Below are 15,160 nucleotides of genomic sequence, written 5' to 3' on the forward strand. Positions count from 1 at the left end.
ATTTTGACATAAACAATTTAAAAGGTGAAATGCAAGTTTTTCCACATTTTTATACTCAGCTGTGCAGAGCTCACAGAGTATATTAACTTTGTTCGCATAACGGCAATCCGTAACGGCATAAACTAATCGATATAGATATAGACTTCTATATATCAAAATGATCTGGGCGAAAAAAAGAAATTCATTTAGCCATGTCCGTCCGTCCATCCGTCCGTCCGTAAACACGATAAGTTGAGTAAATTTTGAGGTATCTTGATGAAATTTGGTATGTGGGTTCCTGGGCGCTCATCTCAGATCGCTATTTAAAATGAACGAAATCGGACTGCAACCACGCCCACTTTTTCGATATCGAAAATTTCGAAAAACAGAAAAAGTGCGATAATTCATTCATTACCAAAGACGGATGCGATGAAACTTGGTAGGTGGGTTGACCTTATGACGCAGAATAGAAAATTAGTAAAATTTAGAAAAATGGGCGTGGCACCACCCACTTTTAAAATAAGGTAATTTAAAGGTTTTGCAAGCTGTAATTTGGCAGTCGTTGGAGATATCATGATGAAATTTGGCAGAAACGTTACTCATATTACTATTTGTGTGCTAAATAAAAATTTGCAAAATCGGATGGCGGTCAAATCAAATTTTTTGTTACAGTATATAAGTAAATTATGCCAACATTCAACTCCAGTAATGATATGGTGCAACAAAATACAAAAATAAAAGAAAACTTCAAAACGGGCGGGGCTCCGCCCTTTTTCATTTAATTCGTCTAGAATACTTTTAATGCCATAAGTCGAACAAAAATTTATCAATCCTTGTGAAATTTGGTAGGGTCATAGATCCTATGACGATAACTGTTTTATGTGAAAATGGGCGAAATCTTTACTAAACTTAGTTCACGTACTTATCTGATGTCACTTTATCTTGGTATAAAAAATGGCCGAAATCGGACTATAACCACGCCCACTTTTTCGATATCGAAAATTGCGAAAAATGAAAAAAAAAATGCCATAATTCTATATCAGATATGAAAAAAGGGATGAGACATGGTAATTGGATTGGTTTATTGACACAAAATATAACTTTAGAAAAAACTTTGTAAAATGGGTGTGAGACCTACCATATTAAGTAGAAGATAATGAAAAAGTTATGCAGGGCGAAATCAAAAGCTCTTGGAATCTTGGCAGGAATACTGTTCGTGGTATTACATATATAAATAAATTATTGGTACCCAACAGATGATATTCTGGGTCACCGTGGTCCATATTTTGGTTGATATCTCGAAAACGCCTTTACATATACAACTAAGGGCCACTCCCTTTGAGAACCCTCATTAATACCTTTCATTTGATACCCATATCGTACAAACACATTCTATAGTCACCCCTGGTCCACCTTTATGGCGATATCTCGCAAAGGCGTCCACCTATAGAACTAAGGATCACTCCCTTTTAAAATACTCATTACCACCTTTCATTTGATACCCATATCGTACAAACACATTCTAGAGTCACCCCTGGTCCACCTTTAAGGCGATATCTCGAAAAGGCGGCCACCTATAGAACTAAGGATCACTCCCTTTTAAAATACTCATTACCACCTTTCATTTGATACCCATATCGTACAAACACATTCTATAGTCACCCCTGGTCCACCTTTACGGCGATATCTCGAAAAGGCATCCACCTATAAAACTAAAGCCCACTCCCTTTTAAAATTCTCATTAACACCTCTCATTTGATACCCATATCGTACAAAGAGATTCTATAGTCACCCCTGGTCCACCTTTATGGCGATATCTCGCAAAGGCATCCTATAGAACTAAGGATCTCTCCCTTTTAAAATTCTCATTAACACCTTTCATTTGATACCCATATCGTGCAAACAAATTCTAGAGTCAACCCTGATCCACCTTTATGGCGATATCCCTAAATGGCGTCCACCTATAGAACTATGGCCCACTCCCTCATAAAATACTCTTTAGTGCCTTTCATTTGATAGACATGTCATACAAACACATTCCAGGGTTTCCCTCGGTTCATTTTCCTACATGGTTATTTTCCCTTATGTTGTCACCATAGCTCTCAACTGAGTATGTAATGTTCGGTTACACCCGAACTTAACCTTCCTTACTTGTTTTTATATGCTGTGGCTTAACTGATAGCATCGCGAGCTCGAGTTATCATCTCTTTATTAAAAAGAAGTATACCATAAAGAATTTGGTTATCTCGTAACAAATTAGCGAATAATAAAACAATTAGTGGCATTTAGAAATTATTTTGACTAATTACTTTTTTACTTTATAAAAAAACTTTATACATATACTAAAAAGTAAATGAGCCATAAAATACATATTTGGACATTAAACAACTGATTATACTACGGAGAGTATACAGTAAAGAGGATAAATATTTAAGAAGTCACAACAAAGTAAGTTATCAGAGATGTTGGCAAACATAGACGCTGAAGTTGACCTAAAATTAGTACGCAAAAATATCTGCGCCATATAAATTACAGTTAGGCAATTCAAATAAAACTTTTTTTTGTAGTTTCAGTGTAAAATTTTCTCAGCGGATAACGTGAGTAAATATTTATCTTTCTCGGTAAACGTTACCTAATGCGAGAAAATCTCCGTGAGATAACTGAAGTTACTTTTGTGGAATATCCATATCTAGAAAGATAAGCCAACACTGTCTTCGCGTGCTTAATTTGTGTAAACTTACAAAGCCTTAACAGTTTGTTTTACAAATATTTGCATACAAAATTTCTTTAGTTGAAAAAATTAGCCAAGGTACTTATGGAAAACCAACAAGTGTCATGAACCACTTTTCGGCAGTATCCTGAAAAGAAATATTGCGGAATATTTTATTATATGTATTGAAAATGCACGCTCTACAAGTCGCTCATCATACCTGTTCTGATGAATGGCTCGGAATAATGTGCGGTATTGAGAGAAAAGATATGGTAGCTCTTGGAGTGTTCAAGAGAAATATTCTATGGAAGATTTATGGTCCTTTAAAAACGAACAGCTCACGTAAATATAATTATGTTTCCATAATCTAAATTATGGCAGGAGGCTTAAATCCGGGTGGAAAAAAGCCACATTTTATGAGGAGCCACTGTAATGTACTTACATGTGTACATACTTTCACGATGATCATATGATCGTTTTTTCACGTTTATATATGTTTTTAAACAGCAAGTAAAATAATATTTGTTTATATGCACTAAAAAAATAACTCGCACTGTTTTTTTATTAGCAGAAAACAGCATCTTTAATCTTTGTCGATTTGTTAATAGCATTTCGGCACATACATCAATTTATTTTGATTATCGGAAGACATTGTCTAATAAAAGTCTATAAAAATAAATAACGTAGTGCAAAAAAACTGACTACAAAACAAGTAAAAAGTTTGCGATTAATTGACATAAACATGAATGAATTATGCTAAATTTGTGGCATTAAATAATGTGGCATTAACATGAAAACAAATACAAAATGCACATGCCAGACTATCTGCTGTATAAACTTACAAAAAACAAGTAAGGAAGGCTAAGTTCGGGTGTAACCGAACATTACATACCCAGCTGAGAGCTTTGGAGACAAAATAAGGGAAAATCACCATTTAGGAAAATGAACCTAGGGTAACCCTGGAATGTGTTTGTATGACATGGGTATCAAATGGAAGGTATTAGAGAGCATTTTAAAAGGGAGTGGGCCATAGTTCTATAGATGGACGCCATTTCGGGATATCGCCATAAAGGTGGACCAGGGGTGACTATAGAATGTGTGTGTACGATATGGGTATCAAATGAAAGGATTAATGAGTATTTTGAAAGGGAATGGGCCTTAGTTCTATAGGTGGACGCCTTTTCGAGATATCGCCTTAAAGGTGGACCAGGGGTGACTCTAGAATGTGTTTGTACGATATGGGTATCAAATGAAAGGCGTTAATGAGAATTTTAAAAGGGAGAGATCCTTAGTTCTATAGGATGCCTTTGCGAGATATCGCCATAAAGGTGGACCAGGGGTGACTCTAGAATCTCTTTGTACGATATGGGTATCAAACGAGAGGTGTTAATGAGAATTTTAAAAGGGAGTGGGCTTTAGTTTTATAGGTGGATGCCTTTTCGAGATATCGCCGTAAAGGTGGACCAGGGGTGACTATAGAATGTGTTTGTACGATATGGGTATCAAATGAAAGGTGGTAATGAGTATTTTAAAAGGGAGTGATCCTTAGTTCTATAGGTGGCCGCCTTTTCGAGATATCGCCTTAAAGGTGGACCAGGGGTGACTCTAGAATGTGTTTGTACGATATGGGTATCAAATGAAAGGTGGTAATGAGTATTTTAAAAGGGAGTGATCCTAAGTTCTATAGGTGGACGCCTTTGCGAGATATCGCCATAAAGGTGGACCAGGTGTGACCCTAGAATTTGCTTGTACGATATGGGTATCAAATTAAAGGTATTAAGGAGGGTTTTAAAAGGGAGTGGTGGTAGTTGTATAGGTGGTCGCCTTTTCGATATATCGCCATAAAGGTGGACCAGGGGTGACTCTAGAATGCGTTTGTACGATATGGGTATCAAATGAAAAGTGTTAATGAGTATTTTAAAACGGAGTAATCCTTAGTTCCATAGGTGGACGCCGTTTCGAGATATCGCCATAAAGGTGGACCAGGTGTGACCCTAGAATGCGTTTGTACAATATGGGTATCAAACGAAAGATGTTAATGAGTATTTTAAAAGGGAGTAATCCTTAGTTCCATAGGTGGACGCCGTTTCGAGATATCGCCACAAAAGGTGGACCAGGGGTGACCCTAGAATTTGTTTGTACAATATGAGTATCAAAAGAAAGGTGTTAATAAGTATTTTAAAAGGGAGTGATGCTTAGTTCCACAGGTGGACGCCGTTTCGAGATATCGCCATAAAGGTGGACCAGGTGTGACCCTAGAATTTGTTTGTACCATATGGGTATCAAATTAAAGGTATTAATGAGTTTTAAAAGGGAGTGGTGGTAGTTGTATATGTGAAGGCGTTTTCCAGATATCGACCAAAATGTGGACCAGGGTGACCCAGAACATCATCTGTTGGATACCGCTAATTTATTTATATATGTAATACCTGCCAAAATTTTAAGGGTTTTTGATTTCGCCCTGCAGAACTTTTTCATTTTCTTCTACTTAATATGGTAGGTGTCACAACCATTTTATAAAGTTTTTTGTAAAGTTATATTTCGCGTCATAAACCAATCCAATTACCTCACCATGTTTCATCCCTTTTTTCGTATTTGGTATAGAATTATGGCATTTTTTTCATTTTTCGTAATTTTCGATATCGAAAAACTGGGCGTGGTCATTGTCGGATTTCGTTCATTTTTCATACCAAGATAAAGTGAGTTCAAGTAAGTACGTGAACTAAGTTCATTAAAGATATGTCGATTTTTGCTCAAGTTATCGTGTTAACGGCCATGCGGAAGAACAGACGAACGACTGTGTATAAAAACTGGGCGTGGCACCAACCGATTTCGCCCGTTTTCACAGAAAACAGTTAACATCATAAAATCTATGCCCCTACCAAATTTCAAAAGGATTGGTTAATTTTTGTTCGACTTATGGCGTTAAAAGTATCCTAGACAAATTAAATGAAAAAGGGCGGAGCCACGCCCATTTTGAAATTTTCTTTTATTTTTGTATTTTTTTGCACCATATCATTACTGGAGTTGAATGTTGACATAATTTACTTATATGCTGTAAAGATATTAATTTTTTTGTTAAAATTTTACTTTAAAAAAAATTTTTTTTTTAAAAGTGGGCGTGGTCCTTCTCCGAGTTTGCTAATTTTTATTAGGCACACATATATTAATAGGAGTAACGTCCCTGCCAAACTTCATCATGATATCTTCAACGACTGACAAATTACAGCTTGCAAGTTTCAAATTGCCTTCTTTTAAAAGTGGGCGGTGCCGCGCCCATTGTCCAAAATTTTACTAATTTTCTATTCTGCGTCATAAATTCAACTCATCTACCAAGTTTCGTCGCTTTATCTGTGTTTGGTAATGAATTATCGCACTTTTTCGGTTTTTCGAAATTTTCGATATCGAAAAAGTGGGCGTGGTTATAGTGGGGAAACTTGAACTCAAGACCGTCGGTGTGGTAGGCAGAGCAAAGTACCACCACACCTCGGCGGGATTTCCCCACACAGGATTTCAGATTTTCTTATAAAAATATGACAAACGAGACATTGTGTAGAATTAAATTTTTGATATAAAATTATCCGTTCAGCATTAAAAGGCGCTCTCTGGATAATGCTGCGTTCGAAGCAAGCGCGATTTCTTATGCCAAGAGGATAACACTAGCAGTACAATCTGATTCAGGAAAGTGTCATTGCGAGCGAATACGAATGGATATGAAGGAGGGAACATATTTCTATCGTCACCCAAAGAAAGACTAACTCCTGTAATTTTATCAAATAGTGTCAGTAATCGCTAAATATTGCATTGGCTACGCAACGGCCAAATCATCTGAAATTCATAGCCGCTATGTAATGGGCAATAATAAGAGTCAGTATCTGGGGTCTTTTCCGCAGAGCATACAACTCTTGTAATACAAGTAAAATTCTTCTGAACGGAAAAATTTTTTGTGTTGCGTCGCAGATCAATAGGTCCGCAAGCTTTTTTATTCCCAGGGTAAAAAATTCAAGCGTGGCATAACGTCGGGAGGCTGCACAATCTTTGTTAAATTACTGTTACCCGATATCATTGATAGCAAAATGTGTGTGCTTTCCATATTGCACATCACAGCTGCGACCCGCTTTCCTTGAATATGCATTTTAGACGGTAGCTTAGTGATTTTGAACCTTTCGCAGGCTTTTGGCATATTAAGTCGCACGGCGCTCCACGATAAGGTGTACGTAGAAGGCCATGTACATTCTGAGCTCCAAGGGTAGGCTGTAAAATAATATAGTAATCAGATACCTAGCCCCCAAACAAAATTAAAGCAGGGGATTGCAATCTACAACTATGGACAGGACTTCAACTCTGGATTAACTGCCCCGCGAAACGCATGTCACATTATCACAACTCACATTTGGATATCATAACAGATTAAACTCCTACTTATCCACACTGAACCCAAGAGATAATTTTCACTTGATATGAATCATCTCATCACAAACTCACATGTATACGAAAAACCCTACCTACCTTTTTCCTACTTCATAGGAAGTGCCCGTTGCATACTCTTCCTGATAACTGGCACTTTTTAAACTCTACCTCTAGAAATATTTTCTCGACGGGAGCAAACTTCTGCATTCCTTCTCTCCGAGCTGTGATGGTCATATTGTACTTAAAATTAAGTTATTGCTTCCGCAGCCAACGTTGCTGACACTAAATGCCTGTCATGATAACAAAAAGGTATGTTAAGTTTGTCACGAATCTCAAAATTGTAAGTCTCTAAAGGAGATGAGATAGAGCCACCAATAAGTATACCGAAATGATCAAGATGATGAGATCATTTAATTTATCTTGCTGAAATTTGGTTGGAGAGTATATTTTGGTCACCGATCCTCACGACCTTTCAGAAAACACGTTTTTTTGTCACATTTTCCTAATTTATCAGATAAAAGCACCAAACTTCACCAGATGCTTTCGTATATGGCAGATATCGTTATTTGAAAAAATTGTAGAGATCGGTCCTAGATATAGCATATATCCCATACAACCTATTGTTAAGATAAAAGGGTTTTCGTAATTTCTGCCTCATTTTAAGAGTTAGAAGTCTTGAATTCCAATAAGAGCTTAGGTATTTGGTATGTGCTGCTGTCTGGAAAAATCGTTGAGATCGGTCTTATATAGAGTATGTATCCCATACAACCGATTGGTTAGATAAGATGGTTTCCGTAATTTCTTCCCCATTTTAACAGCTAGAAGCTTTCGACTTCAACAAATTTTTAAGAATACGCCATATATTTTTCCATGAAAAAATCGTAGAGATGGGTTGTATATCTGTTCTCTATATATAACATATCTCATACAATCCCTTATTAGGATATTAAGAGTTGTATAAGATTATTGTTCAGCTCCATTCATGAAAGGTATGAAGACAGTCCCATCATTACTTGTTTTATTTGAATGGGTTGGTTTTTCATTAAGCGACATTCTTTTTTATTTCTGACTTCCTTACCGTGACTCCATTTGATCCTTCAAGTCAAGTTGTATCATAACAAGTAAAGGTGTCTAAGTTCGGGTGTAACCGAACATTTAATACTCAGCGTGAGCTTCAATTGTACATTTCATTTCAGATAAATTACTTTTCTAAAAAACACGTGGCACCGCCCGTTTAAAAAAAAAAATCTCCCCATTTCCTCTAACAATAAAGTTTGATAAGTGAAATATCATTGATTCCAAACTATTTTTTGCTAAGTTATAGTTTATTATTTTTGTCTACGACCCTTTAAAAAATCTTTTATATAAAATTGGGCCTGGTCTTTAACCGATCTCGTCCATTTTTTCTAGAAATATTTCCTGCTATAAGGAAAATATGTGTACCCAATTTTGTTATGATATGTAAATTTTTCTTCGAGTTATGGCTGCCGAAGCATAGAAAACTGCTTAGTCATAAAAGGGCGGTGCTACGCCCATTTTTTTTTTTAATTTGAAGTTTTTGCTATTTATTGTTATAAATCCACTTGGGAATCAAATACCATTGATATACAGCTCTTTTTTGCAAAGATATAGCTTATTTTATTCGTCCACGACCTTTTTAAAAATCTTTTATATAAGAGTGGGCGTGGTCCTTAACTGATTTCGTTAATTTTTCTTCAAAGCATTCCTTATAGTAAAGGCAACCTCTCTGTCGAATTTTGTTACGATAGATTTAACGATTTTTGATTTGATTAATAATATTTGTAAAATTGATTTTATTACAAGTGGGCGGTGCCACGCCCATTTAAAAAATTGTTTTCAAATTTTTATCAAGAATCTCAATATCAGTCCACACGTCAAATGTCAACGTTCTAGGTGTATTATTTACTAAATAATCAGGTTTTTTGTGTTTTCCAAAATGTTATATATATAAAAAGTGGGCGTGGTTATCATCCGATTTCGATCATTTTCAATACCAATCTATTCTGTGTACACATAAGCTCGTGTACAAAATTTGGTGAAGATATCTCAATATTTACTCAATTTATCGATTTAACGGACAGACGGACGGACGGGCATGGCTCAATCAAATTTTTTTTTCGATACTGATGATTTTGATATATAGAAGTCTATATCTAACTCGATTCCTTTATACCTTTACAACCAAGCGTTATCCAATCAAAGTTAATATACTCTGTGTGCAAAGCACGCTGAGTATAAAAAAATTTCTATATTTTAATGCCTATCCCATCATTAGGGTGGGTCAAATTTATTGGTGAAAAGGCACATCTAGTTTCTGAATCTATGGGTCATACTGAGTAATATTGTCCATGGGACCATAGGTCTGAAGTGAATTTCGGGCCTCCCAAATTTTGTTAGAAAATTGTATATCCCAATCGGAATAGCGGCTCTCACAAATAAAATACATGAAAATAAATGTCAAATTCGGATTCGGATTGGGATATAAAATTTTCGTACAAAATTAGGGAGGCTCGAAATTCATTTCAGACCTATGGTCCCATGGACAATATTACTCAGTATGACCCATAGATTCAGAAACTGGATGTGCACCTGAAGTTGTTTCCCCCTTTTTTCCCGATAAAATTTGACCCGCCCTAACCAACATTGATCAGCTATTAGGCTCATGGTTCTATATATCTAGAGTTGTTTTTAATATTAAAAAAATGCAAAATAAAACAAATATTTACTTCATTTATTTGTATATATTTTCTGCTAACTTTTTAGTAAGTTCATCGTTAATGTGTTAATCCATTTGTCACATGATCGTTATTATTGTCAATTAACATGAATATTTCACACGCAGAGCTATTTTTTGTTAAATAAATACAAACTTGTTGTTAGCAACGGCAGCAACAACATTTAACACTTCAGTATTTAAATGTTTTCTTGGTACAGATCCAATTCGCAAATATTTGTACAGGTTTTCTCATGCCATTACTTTTATTTACTATTTGATTTGGGTGCATGTCGGGAATTGTCCGTTATTAAAGGTGGGTTTTAACACAATTTTTTTTACATGTATATACATGTGCACTTGACCTTTGTATGGACTGCTAAGTGCATAACTTTATCTACACCTATGAAGTTGTTGCGCAGAAAATTAGTGGTGCTTAATTTTAGTATGCATTAAACTCAGATACAAATGAAATATGTCGCTACATTTCATCTCTACACTACTCTCCACTTCTTTGAAGGAAAAGTGTATGTGTCAAAGATTCATCGCAACTGATACAGCTATAGGTTATACACTATGGCCAGTAAAGGTGCATGTACCCTCTATTAAGCACAACCTGTTTTGTAGCGAGTTATTTAACCAGCGCCGCGAGTCTTCCGCTAGATGGGTCTCCTAAACATTATCTAAGTGATAATAAGCGTCTTTTTTAACCGCAAATGTAGATACATACACATGTAAAAAAGACAGGGCTACTCTTTAGCTGTTAGAAAACCTGTTTATGAAACATATACATATATACAACCAATCGTGATTTTTTAAGAAAATTTTTTGCAGCGATATCCCGAAATTATCGGGTCCTGCGAACTCTATCAGCACTTGTTTACATTTTGTATGTTCATACAATTTATCGCTGTTGACACGTATTTAGCCCAGTTATTAGATGAACAAACATCGCAGATTACATTTAACAAACCCTCAGCAAAACAAATATTTACATATTTCACTTGAACAGAGTACAATAAATGTAGTTAAACTATCAGCAGCACCAAACATTTGTATGGGTATGTACTTATGTACCGTATGTAAAAAATATCAACGTAATGTGTTACGATTGATGGCATTGCGATTCAAGGGGTCGATAAGCGCAATACAAAGCTTTATAGCTTCAAAGCTTCCGCAACCCAATTATCAACCTCACCTAAGCGAGGGGAATCCTGTTATAAATATGAATGTATCGTACACATATTTAGCAGGCAAGACTCTGGCGACCCCAAGTTCCTCATTGGAGCCGGGATGGCCTAGAATATGATCATATTAATCGTTCCCGATATGGTCGGGCTAGTACCTTAATGGTGCTCGGGAAGTGTATTTATCGTTAATACAACAACAACATTGATGGCATTGGGATAAGTTCCATGTTTCCTAGGTGGGTGGAATTGGGGCGATCCATAACGGTCAGTTAATCGCGTTTTTTTCACTTCAGTGTTCGTTCTTCAAAACGAGCAATAATTACACTGAAGCAAACACAACGATAATGCCGCTAAGTGGAAGTTTTGAATGGTTCCCCCGGATGCTGGCTGTTTCTTGTTTATTTGTTTCTGCTGAGCCACGTCAACAGTATTCCCATCATAATCGGTTCCTTTATTACGCGTAACTTATACAACATATGTTGAGGGCACATTTGGAGCAGCTATCGCTTTCTTTTGCGGCTTGTAGGCATGTCTTTCGGAAAATCGGCTTAGTGATTTGCAAGCTTGCTTGAAACACTTTGGAATGCGAAGGGGTCTTCCAACTGTGATCGTAACTCTCTTTCAATTATTTCCCCAGGAGTTATAATATTAAAACTATTCCCGTACTTCAGTTAGAGGATAAAAATTTACTTTGATACTAATTTAATTATTTAAGGATATTTATTTACCTTTTCTAAGGATATTCCCAGCACCCAGGTTCCCTTGTCTCAGCGTGTCTTATATCAATGTATATAGAATATGCAAGTCGATCGGAAGCAGGTTTAAAATGGGGCCGCGTGAGAGAAGTGCGACAAGCTCCATTGGCTTTTGGATGCATAACAAAAAAAAAATTATGTAAGGCGCGATAACCTCCGAAGAGATTTTGGGCCGAGCTTCATATTCCGATTTGAGCCGTACTCCTTCTAATTTTCCTATAAATTGGCGAGCCGGGACCTAAATGTTTTATGCCGACTCCTCTCCTAATTGAAAAAACTTGTTTCTAAGATTTTGAAGTGGTAGGCGGAGCCCACTACCACCACACCACGGCGGCCGCCATTTTGGATGCATACTTTGCTATTTAGTGTGCAATCAACTGTTAGTTCTTTATACTTGAAGCTAGGCGTTAAGTAATGGCAGTCTGCAGGGGCGGCTTTCCGTAATTTGATATCGAGCAAGATCGTGTACCAAATAATTTTTTCGCTTTTCATAAGCTGTTCGATTCGTAACTAGCTATACAATAACATATTCGTAGGTTGAGCATTTATGCTTTTGTTATTAATGGACTGCTCAGAGTAGAATTTTGATAGATTTAAACCCACTTCTGAACACTGAAAAATGAATACTTAAGTACTCATATCAAGATACGAGAACCAAAACGGTCTCAAGGATCATCACATCGTATACTTTTAAGATCAGTCGAGATCATTTTGCAAACGTATAAAGACCATTTGAGGTATCGATCCTCGTTCAGTTTGGGCGTTCCGGGCCCATATTGAGATCATATATTGTCACTTTGGTAACCTTTCTAAAGTACTTCTAGAAAATGTTTGTGATCAAAAGAAGACTGTTTCCCAAATCAATACGGGTTCAGTTCGTGACCTTTTTCTGAAGCAGTTCTGCATCACTTCGACGCGATTTCAAAATCTCTTCAGTAATGGAACGCACTAGCTTTTAACGATGCGATTTATCGCACAATAATAATATAACAAATCTAACGAGTGCTAAGTTTCAGCTTTATGACATAACTTCCTAAGAGCTATTTGATAAAAAAGCTGCAACTAACTTAAGCACATACTTTATGACTTTATGACTAGGAACATGCATGGGTCATAATTTAAATGGAATATACTGGCAGCTAATCCGCTAATAAACTCAACATTTATTTAGCTAGAAAAGCTGATAAAAACTAATGGAATATTTAATAAAGTGTGAAATTTTTTAGCTAAATTCTCGTTCGCGAATATCTGAAAAAAGTTAGTAAAAATGTATTACAGAATCGTTAATAATTTTTTTTTTTATAATTTTGTTGCTGAATTCCATCTTTTTTGGTATTAAATATTTTTATTTTTATTAGGATAGTAAATGGCGAATATATTTCACATAGTTATCAACATAATTTCACTTGTGTGGATTGGAAACGTGCACCCGAAGCTGCGGTAGGTAATTGTACACGTTATGGACGTTATGGTGCGTTACGTTGTTATGGCGGTCTAAACAATTTGCCAACAATACCGTAAGTTGGTATAACCCGAAATAAAAATACATAGAAGAACGAAAAACTTTATAATGAAAATGATTGCTTTACTTTTCGTCATAACACCAGCGATCTCAAAGTGCGTCGATTGGAAGAGATCATCTTTTGCGGTTGGCCTGAACGTGTTTTTAATCCACTCACGGATCTTCAGCCATTTCCCAGAATACGTTCACTCACTATCGAACACAGTGATTTGCGCGAAATTGCTTATGATTTTCCAGAAATGCTTTATCTGCAGGTATGCTTCAAAATAACTTAGTTCTTCTTTAGAAGAAATAGACCGTAAGTTGAAGTTATTCATCAGGTATACAGTCACGTTATACTTCAATGGTAGACTCTATTAAGAGGCTTTAAATATTTAGTTTTCGCTTTTGTTTCTTTACTTAGACGATCAACATATCCTGGACAAATTTATCTCAAATAAACCCCCGAACATTTAAACGCGTTCATGCATTGCGTGTCGTCGATTTACGTTGGAATCAACTGGTACAGTTGGACGGTCCTTTATTACTACCGCGCTATTTTGAAAAGCTATACTTAGCTGGCAAGTACCAAATTTTTTGTATCTCACAGAAAATGCCTGACAATATTTAAATATACCTTAGTTCTTTCATAGGCAATCCTTGGAATTGTACGCGTAACTTTAAATGGCTTTTGATACCCGAAAAGGGTGCATTTATTGCTGATCGTGAAGAGATTATTTGTGCGGATAAAAAGTATAAAGAACGTAACATGATGACTGTGATGGGCTATAAAGTGGTAGGTCCTTGGTATAACAAAATAAAATTAAAATAAATAAATGTAAGGCGCGTCAACCGCCGAAGAGATTTTAGGCCGAGCTTCTCTTCCAATTTGCGTCGTGCTTCTTTTTAATTTTTCCTAGAAATTGGCGGGACGGGACCTATTTGTTTTATGCTCCGACTCCGAACGGCATATGCGAGGCAGATGAGTTTTCACTGAGAGCTTTTCATGGCAGAAATACACTTGGAGTGCTTGCCAAACACTTAGAAAATGTTCTTCTAATTGAAAAACCTTATTTCTAAAATTTTGATGCTGCTTTGCCCGGGGTGTGAACCCAGGGCATTCGGTGTGATAGGCGGAGCACGCTGCCATCACACCACGATGGCCGGCAAAATAAAATTACTTTAACATTTTCTACAATGAGGAGCTGTATAAGCTCTGCTCGTTTGCAGTTCTTTAAAACCAGCGATTCATTGTCACTGATTTGACAGATTTCATTCTTCCCTATATACATATATGAAACGACTCAAAAATTCTTATCGTCAATGTAATCTATTTTTCCCTTCAGCTGTTGCGCACGGAGTGTCAATCACATGTGGATTTACTTAACTGTTCCTGCACAATGCATCACATCATTCCCAAGACTCACATTCCGCTTTATACCATAAATTGTAGTAATCTACAATTTCAGGCGATGCCTAGTTATATACCGGCAAATACAACAACGCTGTATTTGAATAATAATGAGGCAAGTTTATAATATGAATTGTATTTTAAACCACTTTAATTATCTTCGTTTAGATCTCAGATGTTCTACCTCTTCTAGACAATCCCAGCTATCAAAATGTTGTTGATGTTCATTTGGACAACAATCGTATTTCAAGCATTGATGTGCTGGAAGGGGGCTATTGGTTCGAGCATTTTCGCTTGCTCAGTTTACGTGGAAATAAATTACAAAAGGTAAAAAATGTCATAAGGCCTTGTTATATCGAAATAAATTTAAAAAGGTAACAAATACAAAATCTGGAAATGAGTAATGAGTTAGGTGTATTCATAGTCAAATATAAGAAGGTATATCAAAATACATACAACTCTATCATGTT

General features: G+C 36.2%; 2 protein-coding genes across 3 annotated transcripts in view; one reads left to right on the forward strand and one right to left on the reverse strand.

Annotated features, from left to right (window-relative positions):
- swi2 (Protein singed wings 2) overlaps positions 1 to 15,160 on the forward strand; it is a 39,982-nt gene that overhangs the window by 18,949 nt on the left and 5,873 nt on the right. For both annotated transcript variants that reach the window (XM_067770524.1, XM_067770523.1), the window contains 6 exons: positions 13,137 to 13,295; positions 13,386 to 13,554; positions 13,704 to 13,860; positions 13,933 to 14,075; positions 14,626 to 14,805; positions 14,859 to 15,017. In XM_067770524.1, coding sequence (XP_067626625.1) covers positions 13,137 to 13,295; positions 13,386 to 13,554; positions 13,704 to 13,860; positions 13,933 to 14,075; positions 14,626 to 14,805; positions 14,859 to 15,017 — 967 coding nt within the window. The remainder of the gene's footprint in view (positions 1 to 13,136; positions 13,296 to 13,385; positions 13,555 to 13,703; positions 13,861 to 13,932; positions 14,076 to 14,625; positions 14,806 to 14,858; positions 15,018 to 15,160) is intronic.
- Positions 1 to 15,160, reverse strand: part of HPS4 (Hermansky-Pudlak syndrome 4 protein) — a 43,563-nt gene that overhangs the window by 6,137 nt on the left and 22,266 nt on the right. The window lies entirely within an intron of this gene.

The sequence above is a fragment of the Eurosta solidaginis genome, chromosome 3 (genome assembly GCF_040869045.1).
Source record: "Eurosta solidaginis isolate ZX-2024a chromosome 3, ASM4086904v1, whole genome shotgun sequence".
Taxonomy (NCBI): domain Eukaryota; kingdom Metazoa; phylum Arthropoda; class Insecta; order Diptera; family Tephritidae; genus Eurosta; species Eurosta solidaginis.